Source organism: Leptodactylus fuscus, chromosome 1 (genome assembly GCF_031893055.1).
Source record: "Leptodactylus fuscus isolate aLepFus1 chromosome 1, aLepFus1.hap2, whole genome shotgun sequence".
Classification (NCBI taxonomy): Eukaryota; Metazoa; Chordata; class Amphibia; order Anura; family Leptodactylidae; genus Leptodactylus; species Leptodactylus fuscus.
The window spans coordinates 93160849-93180781 of NC_134265.1; the positions used below are offsets into that span (position 1 = coordinate 93160849).

General features: G+C 43.2%; 1 protein-coding gene across 3 annotated transcripts in view; it reads right to left on the reverse strand.

The window, feature by feature from the left end:
• KDM2B (lysine demethylase 2B) overlaps window positions 1-19933 on the reverse strand; it is a 76016-nt gene that overhangs the window by 31918 nt on the left and 24165 nt on the right. For all 3 annotated transcript variants that reach the window (XM_075273199.1, XM_075273209.1, XM_075273217.1), the window contains 5 exons: window positions 13848-14001; window positions 7208-7323; window positions 4835-4958; window positions 2445-2899; window positions 304-390 (listed from right to left, as the gene is read on the reverse strand). In XM_075273199.1, the coding sequence (XP_075129300.1) occupies window positions 304-390; window positions 2445-2899; window positions 4835-4958; window positions 7208-7323; window positions 13848-14001 (936 nt within the window). The remainder of the gene's footprint in view (window positions 1-303; window positions 391-2444; window positions 2900-4834; window positions 4959-7207; window positions 7324-13847; window positions 14002-19933) is intronic.

Consider the following 19933-nt stretch of genomic DNA (forward strand, 5'->3'; position numbering starts at 1 on the left):
AGGTTGAATTTTATGGAACAGTGTCTTCATCCAACCTTATCTACTATGTAACCATACATAGATTCTATTGCAGTTTATACAAGTGAAACTTACAATTTTTGCAGGTAAAACATGTATTTTGCAACAGCAACGAAAACCACATACATGTTTTTTCACATATGTTTTTAAATTCCACCTCAACCACAAAGTCTGAATACACCTAAGATCAATACATGTAAAAGGTTTGAAAATCTACATGAAAGTGACATTTAAAAGTGGATAATGCTGTAAACCATATTTTTGGCAGTTTTTTTTTCCTCTTACCTTGGCTTGCTTCTTAGGCCAGGACACCACTGGTACCCCAGAAATGGCTAGATTTTGGTCATCGTCTGCATGCTCCTTAAGCACAGTCTACAAAAAGAAAGAAACAAAAAAAAACAAAAAAAAAAACAAAACAAAACTGTTAACCTCCATGAGTGAAATACACATTATCTACATGCAAGCTGCCAAAAGGAAAATAAATAAGGGATTGTCTGACACTGACACAACTGGGAAGAGGTACAGTCTGCATGACAAGCCATAATGTGGAAAACAAATTTACCGTATTTTTCGGACTATAAAAGACGCACCTAGGTTTTAGAGGAGGAAAATAGGGAAAAAAAAATTTGAAGCAAAAAATGGTAAAATATTTAATATATGGGAGTTGTAGTTTTGCAACAGCTGCAAGGCCACATTGACAGGTGACCCTGCAGCTGTACGGGGCGCATAGAGTTTTTTTTTTTTTTTTTTTGCGGGGCCAGATGTACTTTTTAGTTTACCATTTTGGGGAATATGTTATGATATATGATTTTCTACTGTTATATATATTCTAGGGAAAGGAGGTGATTTAGAACTTTTATTTCATTTTTTTATTATATATTTTTAAAGCTTTTTTTTATTTTACTATTTTATTCCCCCCCGGGGGCTTGAACCTGCGGTCACTTGATTGCAAGTCCCATAGACGGCAATACAACTGTATTGCAGTCTGTGGGACATTCTGTCTATTAGTATTACGGCTGGTCACAGACCCAGCCACAATACTAATATAGCAGTGACAGGCCTGGGAGCCTTCATTAGGCTCCCGGCTGTTACCAGAACAGGTCGGCTCTTGCGATATCGCCGCGCAGCAGCCGGCCTGCAACTTCACAGGTACGGAGAGGGAGAGAAGGGGCCGCCAATACAGACTACAGACCAGGCATCCGCTGTACTAGAGAGGCGGATGCCGGCGAGGGATAGACGCTGGCACAGGTGCCGGGGCCTGAGACATCGCTGCGCTCCTCTGCCCTGCATGAAGCCAGCGGCGGGGGGGACGGAGGAGTGGAATAGCATCACTCCTCCCGCTGCTGGCTTCATGCAGGGCAGAGGAGCGCAGCGATGTCTCAGGCCCCGGCACCTGCGTCTATCCCTTGCCGGCATCCGTCTCTCTAGTACAGCGGATGCCAGGCGTCACATTCAGACTATAAGACGCACCCTTCTTTTCCCCCCAAATTTGGTGGAAAAAAAGTGCGTCTTATAGTCCGAAAAATACGGTATGTATCAGGAAACACAGCAGGAAATAAAAAGAGAACAAGAACTGCTTACTTTTCAATATCCATCAAGAGTGATGTATTCAGCTCTCGTTGTAGTTTATAGGCGTAGTATTTTTATTTTTTAATATTTCAGCCCTTTTGGGACCACAAAAGTTTGTGCACACTTGCTATAAAGAAATACTGACTGTACAAAGTGTACAGACTCACGTAAGAGCCACCAAAATCCATGCTGTGCAGCATGGGCATAAATTTCCAAATGATTGTTAGTGTTAATGATTGTTAATGGTGTATGGATTTGGGAATTAAACTGCTGTGTACTGGACTGTCTTAATATCCTCACAATTTTGCAAAAAAATTAACAATCTGAGAACAGAGCCGAACATCCTGACAGCACAGTTTGCAGCCACACATCTTAGCTGCTACGTTAAGCCATACTCTGAAGTGCTCAATAAATTCCTCTTACCTTTGGTATATATATTAGCGAAGTAATTGGAGAGATTCTGTGACTTGATCTTGAATTTTCTACCTTATTTTTTGTCATGGCTGGGCGGTAAGGAACGCCCACTCACAGTATAGCGCTACACACAGTACTGTCAGGAGGGGCATTCCCAGTTAGATTGTCAGGAATGCCCCTCTGACAGTGACAAGATATCGGTAACGGCACCGATATCTCGTGCCCCGTGGCAGATATTAGGAAAGCTGACTGCCTTGAATTCAGCACACGGTCGGCTTTCTAGCGGTATATAAAACCGCCTGTGCTCAAGGAAATTAAAGGTCCACTTTAAGGTACATATACAACCATATCAACATTTCAAAAACTGTTTCAAAACAATATTAAAGGGGTTAGCCAAGATCCAAAGTTAATAAAATTGAGAAAAAAAACTTGAGAATACCAACCTTCATGTCCTCCAAAAGTGCATGTGGATTTTCAATTCCCTCTGGAACACATTTCTTATTTTCTGGAAGAGATTCTAGTTTTTCCACAAGAGCTTTTAAACCTTTCAGTTCAAACTCTGTGAGGTGTGTCCACCTAGAACTGGGCTCAGTGGATGGAGATCCTGAAGGGGTCTTCGGGAAATCACTGTGGACAACAGACTTGGAACTTTCCTCTGAGTCATTTGACAAAGTCCTTTTAAGATATTGCATCAAAGTAGCCTTTTGTCTCTTTTCCACAGATTCTTTGCCATCTGACTGTGCACTATTGGGTGTTAAGGATTCATCACCTGATAATTTGGATACTTTGTCCCCATGGTCATCTTTGTCTTCCAGCATATGGGTGTCACTTGACTCTTCCTCCATTTCTAACCAAGAATCTGAGGATAAGCTGTCTGTACTGTGTTTTCTTTCTGAATCTGGGATGTACAAATTGGAAATTCATTTCTTACTCTTAATATGTCAGTGTAGTACAGTTTCTTTATAACACTGCCTAAAGGAGTTGGCTACTTTAACATTACTTTTCCAAATGTGCCAGAAAAGGTACAGCAAGTCACCTGTATTTGGTTATTACAACCAATGTCAGCAGAGCAGACCCCCCCATTGTTTATTACAGTTCGCTCCCCTGTTTCCACTAAGGTGCAGTTCTCAAAATAACCACTGATGGGGGCGAGGAATGTACTGAATCCACAAGCAGCAGCTTCCACTGGACAACAATGCACACATCACTGTGAATATGTCAGTCTAATATTCCTAGTGCATTCGGGATCTGCTCATGTGCACCCCATCAGTGGGCTTCTTTAGAAATTAAAAGGGAACCTGTCAGGTTTATTGGGGAAACTAAACCATCCATTGGTCCTCATGGATTGGTGGTTTAGTGTCCTAAATTGCACCTTCTTCACTGAACAACTACGTTGGCATCAGAAGGTGCAGGAGCCACGCAAATATAAAAGTCTTTTCTGGTTTACAATAGGGCTACAATAGGCCATAAGGACCAATGCGTGTTTTAGTGTCCCAAACAGACTAACAGGTTTTCCACTGTAACCAAAACCGTATAATACACTGTATAGTTTCCCACAAAACTAGATATGAATTTTCTTAGCCCTTATTGTAAAACTTGTTGCCCACAGATTGGACTGCAAGTTTATCATGTAAGGTTTCCTTTCAACTGGCTAACCTCTTTAATGAATGCAAACAAATTCTTTAGGTAAACATACCTTTCATTCCATATGCGAAATAAACAAAGAAGAAGAACACAGAGCGGCCAATAGTGTAGTATTTCTCGACCCCAATGGTAATAAATATAAAAGGCAGGTTCTCAACTGACTAGGTTGTGTTCACACAACCCTTTGGAGGCGTTGGAACCGATCAACAGAGGGCTCCTCTCTGTGTGGGGATGGTTACAGCTGCATTGAATTCCAGGACACCTCAAGGTGTGTATTAGCAGTAGGAGAAGGACCAGACATGAACCCGCTGGGAACCAAGTCTCAGTAGTTGCGCTTCCACCACAATGAAATCTGAATCTGCTTTATTTAGCAAAGCACCACACTACGCGTTTCGGGCTTCGCACAGCCCTTTATCAAGTGTAATAAGCTGTATAGACTTACACTTGATAAAGGGCTGTGTGAAGCCCGAAATGCGTAGTGTGTTTTGCTAAATAAAGCCAATTCAAATTTCATTGTGGTGGAAGCGCAATTCCTGAGACTTGGTTTCCCGGCAGGTCCATGTCTGGTCCTTCTCCTACTTTAATTTCATATGGTTATCATGAGAGACGCATGATAAGGATGCACTTTGTATCACAGATCAGTATGTCACAGATGTGATAATGTGCACATTCTATGCTAAATGCAGACATACAAATTCTATTGCAATTGCTGGAATGTCCTAAAATCTTCACACATTGTGTTTGCTAGAACCAAAATAACCTTTTAATGTAAAGGTACCGTTTTTATTTCGATTAAAGAAAGTGCTGCTTTTTCTACATCAATGAAAATGACTAAGGTTACAGTCACATCTGCGACAGTTGTCTGTCTGGCACAGATCACTCAGAAATCCCGGACGAAAAAGCTCTGCAAGTCTTTTTTGTCTGGCCATTGCATGGAAAAAAAAAAAAATTAATGACAAGACACAAATGTCATGTGTCAGATGGACTTTCTGCGAAGAACCAGGACAGACTTGTTCACGCAAATGTGAACGAAGTGCAACACTCATCAAAAATGCAATAACACATGTAGTTTCAAGAAACGCATGCATTAGCAAGAGTAAAAACACAGATGTATAACATTGTGTCAGTTTTATATTGATTTTTATATAACAAAATTTTAGCTTGCACTTTCTGTATATTTTGCACTTACCAAATAGCATCGACTCCTGAAATTTTTTGATAAGGTGACAGCGCTTTGTTAAGGTGCAAACATATCTCTCCAAGACATACCAGCACATCTCATAATAGAAAGGATAGCGGAACTTTGCATGCACCTTAAAAAGGAAAATGAAAAATTCACATGTAACACGCAATATTATATTTTCAATCAGTAAATCTCTGTACACTAAACTAGTGCAAGTAGAAGTACTACCTCAAGCTAACAATTTTCCTTTAACAGTATTTAGTGTACACCAGGCATGAGACAGGTGGGACATACAAATACTTTATAAGCACACTGGGCCCCAACTTGGACAGGACGGGTAGTAAAGCGTGGGATATATGCTACCTGCCTGCACTGCGAAGCCATGCCAACTGAGAGAATGCAAACACATAGCACATGTAATATTATGTGCACAATGCCACCCGTCTGCAGTTTCAAACACCATCGGTGGATACTTTGAAAAGCTACTCTATTGCTCACCCACTTTGTCATTACAAGAGCCTATCATGCAAAAATAAAAAAAAAATCACTCATTATTCCAATTTATTTAATGTTCATTGGAAGGGTATCATAAGTTTACTTGTGATCACAGCAAAATTTTTAACCATGTGGGAACTTTCATTGTAGTTGTACAACTGCTAATGAATTTTCTTTATGCCATATAGCCTAACAGGATCTGAGAAAATCATATATTGCACAGGCTAGGAGGAATGGAAAACTGAGCAGCGCCATTGTGTATGGTGTGAAGAGGATAAAACCTCTTGGGCTTCATCAATAGAACAAGGACTCATGAGAGCGGTAACAATTTTAGTACAACAGGACTGAGTCCCAACTCAACAACTGCAGAGTTTGTATGCGGCATAAATATGATCCTACTATAATTTTGTGGGGTGTGTGTGAAATGGTGAACTTAGACCGTGAGGACCTTATTGGAGGACAGGGACTGGTCAGATCTCACGACAATAGACCAAATTCAACATCTGTGTAGTTTGTATGTTGTTCCACTGTTTGAGTGTTTTGTCTAAGTAGTCTTACACTCAAAGAACATATTGATAGGTTGTAGTGCAGACTATGTAAGCTAAAGTAGTAATTAAAGGGGCTCTATCAGCAAAATCATGCTGATAGAGCCCCACATATGCGTGAATAGCCTTGGGTCCGCCATCTTCTTCATCCACGCCTCCTCTTCCTGCGATGTCCTCGGGTCCCGTCCTCCTCCTCACAAACTGACATTGCTAAAAAAAAAAAAAAATGGCCTGGGCGCATGCGTAGTAGCCGTAGTAGAAGCAGCATGCTACTATGCATGCGCCCAGGCCATTTTTTTTTTAGTAATGTCAGTTCGCGAGTGCCGGAGGAAGACGGGACCCAAGGACATCGCAGGAAGAGGAGGCGTGGATGAAGAAGACGGCAGACCCTGAATGCCCGCCCACCGTGCACGATGGGTAAGTAGATCATATTCTGTTTTAGGGTTTTATTTTAAAACTGGAGGGTAGTTTAATATAACATTTACGGTGCCTGAATAGCCTTTTTAAAGGCTATTCACGCATATGTGGGGCTCTATCAGCATGATTTTGCTCATAGAGCCCCTTTAAGGTTTCTGGAGTTCTGTCACAGGGACCACGGGTACGTACAATTTTCTGGCCTGTCTGTGAGCCAATCCTATAATCACTTCCCAGCAAAGGTGCCTATAAAAGTAATTTTTGGACAGCAAAAGATCCATAGACTGTAACACAGAACTTTTTACGCAAATGCAATTTACATGTGTCTGGGGGATCACTGTCAAAATAAATGTTCTGCAAGGCACATAAACAAGTGGGGGTATGTGGAGAATTATACCCATAACTACAGATATTTAATAGTCAGTGCACCATTTTATAATATACTCCCTGGTGCGTGAAACATGGCAGAATATTGGTTGGATCACAGGCAAGCTCTCTTGTGTACGGACTATGTGACGTCAAGAGGGACTTAAGGTTTCATATCCCTTTAAATTGGATGGAATGTCTGACCTGGCAAAATCTGTCAGTGATTTGTATGTAGGCCTATAAAGTGAGCACTAGAGCCCTACAGCTAAATAACCTTGTACTCGGGGGTCTATAGCTGACAGGTCACAGTGTCATACTGACATATGGCACCTATACTATCAATCAGAGGTATTGGTTTACAGAAAGGTCACAGAAGGTTATATTGATGCAGTGCACACAGTCAGCATAGAGATCTGAGCACTGGCCACAACACTGCAGTCATCCTGATCTATGGACAGTAGCAATAAGTGAAGGGGTCATGGAAAGTGGGGGGGGGCCCCAAAATCCAAGCTTTTTATAGGGCCCAGTTGGTACACAGACGGTATGACAGCGAGCTTACCCTTGTCCTGTCTTCTATTTCATACACACGGAGTTGCATGGGAATATTAAAGCTGTGCAGTATGTTGCCACCAAACACCAGCGAGTCTGCAGGAGTGTACACGGCGTGAATCCATCCTGGAAGCAGAAAGTAAGCGGCGGTGAGCTGATCGGCGGCGGCGGCACACACGGGCTGGCATCACAGTACAGGAGGAGGTGGCCTGCGGCAGCACACAGCCGGCTGCTGGCACCGAGCTGCCCTCTCTGCCATCCTGCTTCATTCTCCCTGCAGCCAGCAATGCCCGTCTAGTACAGGGAGGCAGCCTCCCATCTGCACGAAGAAAGCGGGCGGACTCTCGGCCACGATTCACGCTCCCAGCCCCCTCCTCAAGAGGAAAAACACACACACACGAGCCATGAAATCCTGACTGAGCTACGTGGGCTCCAAGGAAGCGCGGCCAGGCCACTCCAGGGGAAGGAAGGGAACAAATCCTCACACGCTATGTACGGAGGACACAGGCAGGCTGCCGAGGCCAGGGGTACAGAACATGGGGCCTGGGGATAGACCAGGGCACAGGACACTTCCTATCATCTCGAGGAGGGGGCAGCCGCCCAGATCTGCATTGCACACCACACAACAGTATACATACGCTGAGATTTCAGGGGAGTAAGCTCCAAATCTTTCCTCTCTGCAAATGGCAGTGGTGAAGACAAACAACTGAGGGCCACTGTGCAAATGTCCAACATGGAGGGGCCCCCCTTCCCAGGCTTCCTTGCAAACGACATCCTCCCATATTTATAGACTCTACATAACACATGACTAGTTATTACATCCCGGGAAGTCTATGGTGACAGAGGGGTTAATAGTAACCATTCCTTGTCATCTATTGTCGTAAAGGGCATATTGTTATTCTGCTCCATTCATAATAGAAGGGGGGTTTCTAGGAATTGTATACGGATGACCCGTCCTTAGCAGAGGTCATCCATATGTGATTAGTAGTGGTACAACACCCAGAACACCCTCAGATCAGCTACTTGAAGAAACTGCACCAGTGTTGGACTAGGAAGTCTAGGGTCCACCGCCAGGACCCCTACAGATCAGTTGTACCCAGACAGCGCAGCTACAGGTAATATACCTGCCATACAATGTGCAGCACCTGAACCCACCACTACATTCTGTATGACAAGCGAGCAGTGAGACACCTGAAACTGTTACTTTTACCTGTAGCCGCACTACCTTGGAAAAGGTGATCTGCAGGGGCCCTGGCTGTCAGAACCCTGCAGAAGTAATACCGATGGCCTATCCTTAGGAAAAACCATCGATATTAGAAAGATGGATAAACCCTTTAAATGGGTTGTCCAAAATTTGGAGCAGCCCATGTGGCTGGCAGGAAGGTGTAAAATAAAAAATAAATAAAAACTGGATACTCACCTATCCCCAACGCTCCATTGCCTGCCAGTGTCCATTCAGTCTCCTGGGTTGTTTTTTTTTTTTTTAAAAAAAAAAAAAAAAAAGAGGTCCTGCACCTCATGTGACCACTGAGACAAATTAACCAATTAGGTACAGGATTTTCAGAAAATAGGCTCCACCATGGGACCATAAAGACCCTAGCTGGGACAATCAGGTGTTGGGAACAGGGAAGTAGGGTTTTGGGGGTTTTTTATTTAAAATTTTTACATCTCCCTGGCTACCACAGGAATTGCTTCAATTTATGTACAACTGCCTTAAATGGGGTTGTCCTGGCCTAACTTTCTATGGTCACTTCACAGGTTCCCCCAAACAGTTGGTGCTATTGCTGGTCCCCCATACTGTATGGAGACGACATTGACATTAAATTGTGTAGGGCATAGGGGGGGTATTAAAAGGGTTGTCAGGCTTAATTTTTTTACCTTCTATCCTCAGGATAGGCCATACATATCTTATCAGTATGGGGATGACACAGCTGTACGGAGACATCGCTGGCGCCCGTCCTGTACACAATACAGGGCCAATGAGTGCTGAGATTCAGTGAACGTGCCCAGTCCCTATTCAGTGGCTTTCAGCCCTGTATTGTTTACAGGAGTAGCGCCAGAAGCATCTCTGTACAGCTGATTAGATCGGGTGTTGGCCCCCTACCAATCAGGCATTTATAGCCTATCTTAAGACAGGACAACAACTTTAAAATTCCACAATAATGCCACACACTTTAATGTCCTCCAACAGGATGTTAGCCTCCATCACTGCCCTCACACATTATAATAAACTAAATACTAGTCCCCATACTGTGCAGCCAGTGAAGGGACACCTTATAGCAGTATTGGATTAGTACTTACCCGTCTGGTCCCCGGTCCCACTCCTCCTTGCTCTGGGCACACTGTTGTGACATCATATGCACCAGGGGCAGGGATGGGCTGGAGAGATGACAGGTAATTGCAGATACTTACCTCTTATCCCACCCAGCTTGTAAGCCACAGGCTCAATGTGGCCTGTAGCCTACAAGTCAGGAAGTAGTAGCCACAGGCTTCCTGCTCTACTCATAGCAGAACCGGGCCAGGGCACCTCTTCTTCCCGGTTCAACCCAATTACAGAACTGGGAACTAGCTGCATCACTTACCAATCCCTGCTACTGCTCGCGGCCACCTCTTCCCTCTTCAGAGTTCCTTGGGCCCTGTGCACCACACATCATGCCTGCAATAACTTCCTGCAGGCTGTAGAGGGAAGAGAAGGCTGCAAGCAGCAGTGGGCATAGGCAGGTTAATAGGAGTTTAATAGTTTCATTTAATTTATATAAAAAAAAATAAAAAAAAAGCAGTGGATGTCCAGTAGGGCCCCTAAACGAACAGCGCCTCACCATTATCCCGATTGGCGAGTTCAAACCTGGACTACAGCCTTCCAATGAGTTCTGCACAATTTTAACTGGATGCCAAGCTCATCTTCATACATTGTGTAATGGATATGCTTGGTATACATGACAGGGACTGAGCTGCAGCTGTTCCATTTCACCGCTGATCACATCATCGGCAGCAAAGGGAAAAGGCCCCAATGCTCATGAGGGCCCAAGTGTTAGACCCCTACCAATCTTATACTGATGACTTATCCTGAGGATAAACTCAGGGGTGAAATTACTGCCATAGCAGCTGTGGAGGCTGCAATGGGGCCCACGACATTAGGGGGTCTGACCAAGCCCCCACTGCTTTTTATCTTGTGATATATACACTTACCAACTCTCCTTCCTGTTCACTGCCATTCCGATTCACCTCCGGGGGAAACCGTACAATACGTTCCAACCCTAAAAAGTTCAGATATCACTTTCTCAACATTGTGTTGCTGTTCTTCATCAGGAATGAACATGCACCAGAAGCTAAAAGAGGCGATGTGGAAAATGCAGTGATCAGGAGCGGGAGAACATCGGAGTAGCAGAACCAACAGGAAAGGGTCCAATGTGTAGTTGAACCCCCAAGTTCTCATGATCAGTGAAAGACTAAGTGGCTGAACTCCCCCAGCAATCATACATTTAGCATCTAGCCTGTGAATTTTTTTAAGTTTTTTTTTTTTTTCTTTTTTTCAAAAAAAAACAAAAACCCAAGTTTTTATTTTTAAATTAGGCCAGGGGAGGTGGAAAAAAAAAAACAAAAAAAAAAACCCACAAACCATACTTACCTATCTCCAGTGTCTCCAATACAGTCCAGTCTTGCTGCTCTGGTGTTCTCTTCCAGCGGAAGTCCCCACCGCAAGTGACCGCTGAGGTTAATCAGCAACCTAAGGAAAGGAACCCAGGAAATCACAGCTGGAAAGGACCTCCATCAGAAGAAACCATCGCAGCAGCAAGACTGGACTATACTGGGTGGCATAAGGGACAGGCGAGTATGTTAGAGTGACACAAAGAAGGTATTTTAATTATACCACTACCTATAAGCCTGCAAATGAATGCAAATTCGCTGTTTGCCAAGTCTGCTGTGGAACCCATTTCTACCCATGGTTGATGCACATCCAGATCTGTTAAAGGGTTTTACGGCCCCAAATTGATCTTGCATACACCGATGACCTAGAGACTGCTTGATCAGCTGATCTGTGCATTGTCTGGGTGTCAGACCTCCACAAGTCACTTACTGATAACCTACTCTGTATATAGGTCATCAGTATAAAAAATTGATTTGGAGTCTTTATGCTAGCAGGCAGAACTGAGTGGTGTATATAAATGAAAAGTTTATTTTATCGGCAGCAAGATTGCATGAAAAAGGCATGTTCACTATGCCACCAACGTCCCCATGAGCAATTTTAGTGGTGGAACCTATTATGTGGATTTGGAATACTAAAGTACTCAAAGGTCCTTGTGGACCAGGGGTTTAGTGTCCCAGATTGCCTTGTTTTAAAACCCATCAGTGCCTACATTTTTTTTTTTAAAAAGTAAACCTTTATATTTACCTAGAGATGAGTTTGATGAGTAAATGAACTCCTCTTCAGTTATTAAAAATCCATGCACTTGCTGCAGGAAGAACACTTTTCAAATCTATGAAGTGGCTATAGAAATTTCTGTAACAAATCTGTTATACGTGAACTTAAGCTTCTCAGTGCAGAGATTGTTCTCTATTATAGATGAGTGAACAGCGTTCGATCAAGTACATGTTCGATCGGATGTTAGGCTGTTTGAGATGTTCGATTCGGAGTTGAACACCAGGTGGCAAACTCACTAAAAATTCGATTCCCCTCCCACCTTCCCTGGTGCTTTTTTTGCACCAATAGCGCAGGGGAGGTGGGACAGGAAAATACGACAACAGAGGCATCAGGGGGGAGAAAAAAAAAAAAAAAAAAATCGGAAAAAGTAATTGGCTGGCTAATTTAGGTGACCTCCCAATTTATACGAACAGTGGATTTAATATCCGGTTCATATGAGACTGAACTATGTGACTGTGAGACAGGGATAGATGTACAGGCAGGGTTAGTTAGGAATTAACTTTATTAAGGGTGCATGCACACTACGTAACGCCGGGCGTGTATGAGAGCCGTACACGCCGGCGTTACAGCAGGGCTGCTGAGCACTTCCCATTCACTTCAATGGGAGCGCTCGTAAACGCCGCTGTTACGAGCGCTCCCATTGAAGTGAATGGGAAGTGCTCGGCAGCCCTGCTGTAACGCCGGCGTGTACGGCTCTCATACACGCCCGGCGTTACGTAGTGTGCATGCACCCTAAGGTAGGAATGTTACTCACCCAGCTCTTTGGGGCTCTATCTGGTCGGGATCCCTGTCAGCTTGCGATATGCGCGAGCTGACTTTTTCCCATAGGAATGCACTGACCAGCGTTGATTGGCCAAATGCCATACAGAGTACAGCATTCGGCCAATCAACGCTGGTTCTGCCGGAGGCTCGTCTGTGAGGAGGCGAAGTCTATAACGGACCAGAATGGAGACTGCTGTGGACAGATCTTAGACTCCGCCTCCTCTGGCAGAACCAGCGTTGATTGGCCGAATGCTGTACTCTGTATGGCATTCGGCCAATCAACGCTGGTCAATGCATTCCTATGGGAAAAAGTCAGCTCGCGCATATCGCAAGCTGACAGGGATCCCGACGTAATACAGTGACTTGAGCATGTTAGATGCCCCCAGGCATGCTTCCCCTGCTGTCCCAGTTGCATTCCAGGGTGTTGACATCATTTCCTGGGGTGTCATAGTGGACTTGGTGACCCTCCTGAGTCGAATTGTGGTTTCCCCCTAAACGAGTATTTATTCCCCATAGACTATTTTGGGGTTCGAAGTTCGATCGAACAGTCGAGTATTGAGCAGCTACTCGAATTGAACTTTGAACATTTCACTGTTCACTCACTTCTATTCCCTATAGCTATTGTTCCTACGGCTATATCTTCTCTAAGATGTAACACAACCAACTTCAGCGGTTGAGAACAGTCTCAGCAGCAGGGAGAAAGGTGGGACTGAGAAGACATGGCGTCCTAAAGTGGCAAAAGGAGACAAAAAGAGGTATCTACCTCAGTGTAGGAGAAAGAGAGGAGGATGGAGAGTGTAGTATGTGTCTCAAAACAGTGTTCACACAGCACAATGTAGGCTTAGTTCACATGTGAATACCATGTGGCGTAATTTGGTCCGGAAAATAAACGCCTCCTAATTTGGACCTTGAGGCGTTTTTTGGAGTCAGGTGGTTTTTCCCTCCTGGACAGTGAATGGGCCTTAAAAAAACACGTTGCTTTTTTGGCTATTGACTTCCTGAGGTGGAATCGGCCTCAAGAAAGGTCATGTAACTTCTTTTTTTCCACTAGCGGCAAAAAAACGCTACCGGAAAAACAAACGCTAGCGGTCTCCATAGACCACCATTGTGAGGGGGTGGATTATGACGTGGATTCCGCGCCATAATCCACCCAGTCTGTGCCCGTGTGAACAGGCCCGCAGAGGAGCAGATCTCACTCAGGCAGACTTGGCCTGGCCTTATATGTTGTATGGTCGACCATTCCACACCAGGAGCTACTTACTGCTATAGAGACCTTCTGGCGCCCTTGCATTTTTCATACATCTATTTAAATGACTGGGCGGCAGGGAACTCAATCCCATTGTGTGAATTGACTTATTACGGTTTACATCACTATCATGAATCTACTTTCTGGCAACTAGGTAAAAGTGTGGTGCTTACATTTCCCAATTGGCGACCACAGGAATTACTTTGGGTAGACTGTTACCTGATGGAATAAAGAAGGTATGTCCTTGTTTGAGTTCAATCCTTTGACAACCCTGTGATCGGTCTCCCAAGAAAATGTCCGTTTGCTTCCCTGATAAAAGCCATTCCTCATAAAGCTGCAGATTATACACCGTGGGAGGAATCAACCAAAATACCTATGGCAGAGATTAGACATGGTATACCATTAAAAAAAAATAAAAAATATTGATGACTAAAAAGCATGACCAAAGTTATTATAAATTGAGAAAATGTAACAGACTTAAATAAAAAAAATAAAAGTAAAAATAGGTCTGCCTTATGGAGGGCATTTCTCCCCCTTCACCAAGTCTAACCTTGGAATTTTCTTCTCTAACCTCCACCATTCCTGATCAAATCAGTGCTCAGATGGGTGGACTCAGGTGAGAGCAGACAGGCACAGATCCCAATTAGAACATTGAATACAGAAACTATTGCTCGCGAACCATAGGGACTACAGAAAAAGAAATGACCTGATGAAAACAACCGGACAGTCTTTCCTCTGCTGCAATGAGCATTATAATGCCTGGTTCACACTGGGGGAGGGAGGGGGGGGGGGGGGTTCGGACCAGATTGTGAGGCGGTGGCCACCTCAGAATCCGGTCCAAAAAACAGCTAGCCACGACTGGATGCTGGTGCAGTGCACCGGCATCCAATCGTGGCATTCTGCTCTGCATTAGGCCCAAATTAATTGGCCTATTTGGGAGTGAGTGTTCTCGCTGCGGAATCCACCTGAAGAAAGGGCATCTCGCTTCTTTTTTCCGTGAGCAGAAACAAACCACTCACTGAAAAAAAGGAACCCATTGAATTCAATGGGAGGCGGCTTTTTGAGTATTGCAAGCGGCCATTTTCTTGTGGCCGGCGGGCATGCGCAGTCGGCTTTGCCCGAGGCCTAGAAGTTTGAAGCCAACCCCAGAAGAAGACGCGTCAAGACCCCGTTCCTGAAGAAGATGGAGGCGGCGCTGGATAGTTCTCTCGCAGCATTGGGGACACCCCCAGTGCTGTTTGAGCGCTGGGGCCCATTGCCAGTGCTGTGAGAGAACTCTTTTGCATACCGGCAAAAAACGGGATTTTAACCGAACGGCGGCCCGGAGAAGACATATAAAGGTAGGAGACGAATAGCCTTTCTTAAGGCTATTCCTAAGTGATAGGCAGAAAAAAAATTGCGTTTAAATGATAGGATCCCTTTAGGACCACACTAAATGGCTTAATTCAATATCCTCATCCATATACATACCTGGTGACAGTATGGTGTAGCTACTAATGCACTTTTTCTACTTTTAGGCTAAAGCCGCACATTGCAGAAACGCAGCTTTTTTTTGTTGCAGATTTTGTCGCGGTTTTTTGACCCAAAGCCAAGAATGAATTCACTGAAGGGCAATTGCTACTGGACAAAACCTGTATCACTGTGTGAGCAATTAAAACGTAACTTTTATTAGATACTGCATTTAAAAATAGACGTATTAGTGAATAGTGAGTCCAAATCAAGTCTATATGTAGAGGAGACCCACTGAGATCAGTGTGGGGGATGGTCAATGTAGTACAATCCCTGAAATATTCTCCAATCCTTACACAGGACAAAGATATAAATGTATATGTAGATACTTCATGATAAAGGTGTGGACTAAAACTAACACCTCTTCAAAGTAATAAGTATGTACTGTGGCCACAATAATTGTCAATGGGGTCCACACCAAGAGCATGTTGTAAATAGATCCAAATAAACGGATAAACACAGCTAAAACATGCTGCACTGCCAAGTTAGATAACCAATATCAAAATGTTGGTAGTTGGTAACACGTAGAGGATTACTGTTATACTTACCTTAGTACACTTTACATGTATCCAGCGTTTGCTAGTACCAGTGATCCCCTGGTATATTAGGCTTATACTTACCTGCTACACGTTGGTTAGAGACCCTAGCACTAATTATTGTCCCAGGGGTTTTTCTACCAACATTTTGATATTGGTTATCTAACTTGGCAGTGCAGCATGTTTTAGCTGTGTTTATCCGTTTATTGGGATCTATTTACAGCATGCTCTTGGTGTGGACCCCATTGACACTTATTGTGGCCACAGTATATACTTATTACTTCAGACTAGTTATCTCTCTGAAGATAAAATAAATTAAGGTATACTGGATTGCCTTTTTCACACGGTATTTTGAAGAGGTGTTCGTTTTAGTCCACACCTTTATCATGAAGTATCTACATATACATTTATATCTTTGTCCTGTGTAAGGATTGGAGACGATTTCAGAGATCGTACTACATTGACCATCCCCCACACCGATCTCAGTGGGTCTCCTCTACACATAGACTTGATTTGGACTCACTATTCACTAATAGGTCTATTTTTAAATGCAGTAATAAAACTTACATTTTAATTGCTCACACAGTGATATACAAAGCCAAGAATGGCTACAAAAGGAATGGAAAATATATAGGAAGATCTTATACTTCTACCCTCTGCTCAATCTACTCTTGGCTTTGGCTCAAAAAACCGCAGCAAAATCTGCAACAAATAAAAAGGTGCGTTTTTGCAACGAGGGGCTTTAGCCTTATATGGCTACTGATGCTTTTATAAAATAAAAATAAAAGAACTAAAAAGACAAGTGTGTCCCAAAACCACTTTCAAGAGGTGCTCATTTCATATGGCTTCACCCGTAGGTTAACATGCAGGTGGCTTTGACAACAGAACCCAATTCCAGTAATACTATGACATCCCTGCAGCCACCAGTACTTAAAGGCTTATGCAGGTGCCAACAGCTGGGGAGCGCAGGTGCTGTCCAGTCAGGGGCTGTCACTAGATTTCTTGTACAAGTTTTTTTTTTTTTTTTTTTTTTTTTTTTTTTTAAATCAAATTGTTAATTTTTTATATTTTTATTTAATACTTGTTTTTACTTGCTTGTTACTTCTGCATTTGTAAAGTGCAGTGTAGTATGTTGGTGCTATATAAAGAAAGATTAACATTAACAGTATATACAAAACAGTATCTGGCAATCTTTGCTCTCGGACAGAGGTCCCCAACCGCCGGTCTGCGGACCATGTTGCACCGGTCCGCGTACTGGCAGCGAGGAGTCAGCAGCTGCTGTGGACCTGGCGAGTGCCCAGGGTTGAGCCAGGACCCACCAGCCATCTCCACAACACTGACGCTTGGTTGTTGCTCATCGGGATAAGGTGAGCAAAGTGTGGGGTTGAGCCGGAACCTGCTGTATGTCCGGGATTCTAGTACTATGTAGGACATGCAGCGGGTCTTGGCTCCACTACGCACTTGCCTACCAAACTTTGGGCAACTACATTACAAGTCACTTGCCCCTGTGACGTGTAATGTAGCTGTAGTGAGGCTGTAGTGAAGTTAATAGCAGCATTAGGAGGGATATCCGTCATCAGTAGCCATCTTCATAACAGTGTCTGTCATCAGTAGCCATCTTCATAACCTGCAGTGTCCGTCAGTTTGCAGTTTCTCTTGTGTTTTCATATGTACAATTCTAATCTACACCCCCATGCTTAACCCTGCCCCCAACCACACCCCTTCCCACCCCCACCGGGCCATAGAAAAATTGTCTTGCTGAAACTGATCCCTGGTGGAAAAAAGGGTGTGGACCACTGTTCTAGGACACTAGGGAAAGTTGATTTGTTTCCTTCTTCACTCTATATCTTTTGTGGGATGACAATGTCTATAACATGTATACAGCAATATATGTATAGGTCAATAGTAGACGCTATAAAATGACCGCCAACAGTTTTATTATAACGTGTGCCTCTTCCTATACATGACTTTACCTATATAAAGTTACACTCTAGTAAAACATATTATTCTGTGGACCATTTGTGCTGGGCATAGAGAGTGTGAAGAAACTCACACATGCTCTCATATGGCTGTTCAAAGTTTTCCCTGGCAGGTTATGAGACTGGCAGCCTTCCCTGATTCACACAGCAACCAGAAGTCCCTCTTTACTTTACAGGTCTTTTAGTGCCTTACACCAAACGCTCAGACATGGATAGAAGAAGTGGAAATGTGTAAGCGAAGTAAAATGTAACCTAGTACAGAATCACTAAAGCTTCAGTCACACCAGTGTTTGGACTTTTCTCTACACATTTTTCAGGCGAAAACCCAACATACCCCATTATCGTCTATGAGGGCAGCAGGTTTCCATAAGTAAACACTTTTTAGGCCGGGGTCACACAAGGCGTAAACATTGTGGTTTGATCACAGCAGAGACACCATTGAAAAAAAAAAAAAAATGCTGCATTTTACAGTCACAGCAAAGTGGATGGCGAATCCCATCCTCACTTTGCGGAAAAATACACCGTTGCGGTTTTGGAAGTCGCAGCGTGTCAATTATACCTATGAAAATTGGCGGTGGTTTCCCTATAGGTATAATTGAAGCAGAAAATACAAAACCTCTGCAAACTTTTTTAAAAAGCGGTACAGGAAAAACCACAATGTGTTGCTGCCATGTTTTTTTCCCACAGCACTTTTTTTACTGTGGGACCTTAGTCTTAAATAGATTATATTTCCATTTTTTGGGTTCCGAAGAATGGAAACCCCAATGCTAGTATGAACCTAGCGTAAGCCTGGAGTGAATGGACTACAGAATAAGACATTTTACTGACCATCATATATGGTTTACTACTTCTATCTTCACTTTGCCTCTATGCGGCCATATACAGCTTCAGTTCAGCTCAATAGTATAAAAATTATATCAATAGAAAGCATGGTGGGCACCACACAAAGTGATCTATGCTAAGGGAATCATCTAGCTTTTAGCATAGAAAATGTAATAAAAACAATAATAATTATAACATATTCCGCAGCACTTTACAAATCGTAGGCTTAAAGTACAGCCAGCATGAGACATAACAGAGTAAGAAGTCAATTCACACAATGGGATCGAGTTCCCTGCTTGCAAGCGCTTACAATCTATGAGGTGGGGAGGGGGGTGGGGTTGACAAGAGGTAGCAGGTTTAGCATAGGAGGTAGCATTGCCTATACAAATATACATATAACCATGCATAATAAAAATGCAAGACGCGTCACCCACATATAGAAAAATATACATATCTTTATTGGTGCTTTTCTAAAACCATATTAAAACATCTTCATATAGCATCCCATAACCTATTGTAATAATTTATTCAAATGTAAACTCCATACGAACAGCTATCCTGATAATATTTGCCATGCCAAGTCGTACTTTGAGCACAAAGCAGGTCTATCATGAAAACATTGTTGAATTTCTTGTGGAAAAAACAGAGTAGCCTGCAATGAGCCCTAACCACAGCAACAGCCTTGGGATGAATTGTAATGCAATTGTAAGCAAAGTTTCATCCAGCATCGGTGCCCTCATAATTGCCATTTACATTAGTGGGAACAAATTTCAACACCTATATCCAAAATGCCTCACCAAAAGAGTACTGACTGTCAAACCTGCAATGGGATGTCCAACAAGCTCATTTCTTTAGGATAGGTCATGAATATCAAATCAGTCTAACATGGCACCCCCATGATCAACTGAAAGTCAACTGAAAGGAAGGGGAGCTGCTGTAAAGGTCACTGCATGTCCCTCAATGTTAGGCCAGATTTCGTCGCAATAACAGCCGAAAATTAGTGGCTTGTTAGTTCCTACCAATCTTATATTGGTAAGCTATTATCCTAAAGCAAACTGCTTTGAAGAATATAGGACATAAAATAAAAGCTTCAGATAGAGAAGTATATTCATTTGTGAATTCAGCCTGCATTAGCTACCCAATATACTACAGTTCAACCAATTACATACAAATGGATTTAGATGGGCTACTTCTAATGCATTTAGCTCCTATGTTTTTTTTGTTTTTTTTTGTTTAAAACCCAAACACAGTAAAATAGTTACCGTATATAAAATCCTTGCAAAATTGCCATGGGAAAGATTTTAGCATCCATTTTACAGCTACCATACTCTGACCCGCTGGGGGTCTACTAAATTAGACTTCGATAAACATGGGATCCTCTCAGCTTTAGTGGAACTGTGGGATGTCTAGGTATGTGAGCTGTAATGCAGATTCTAAACTGTGCCTGTACAACACTGAC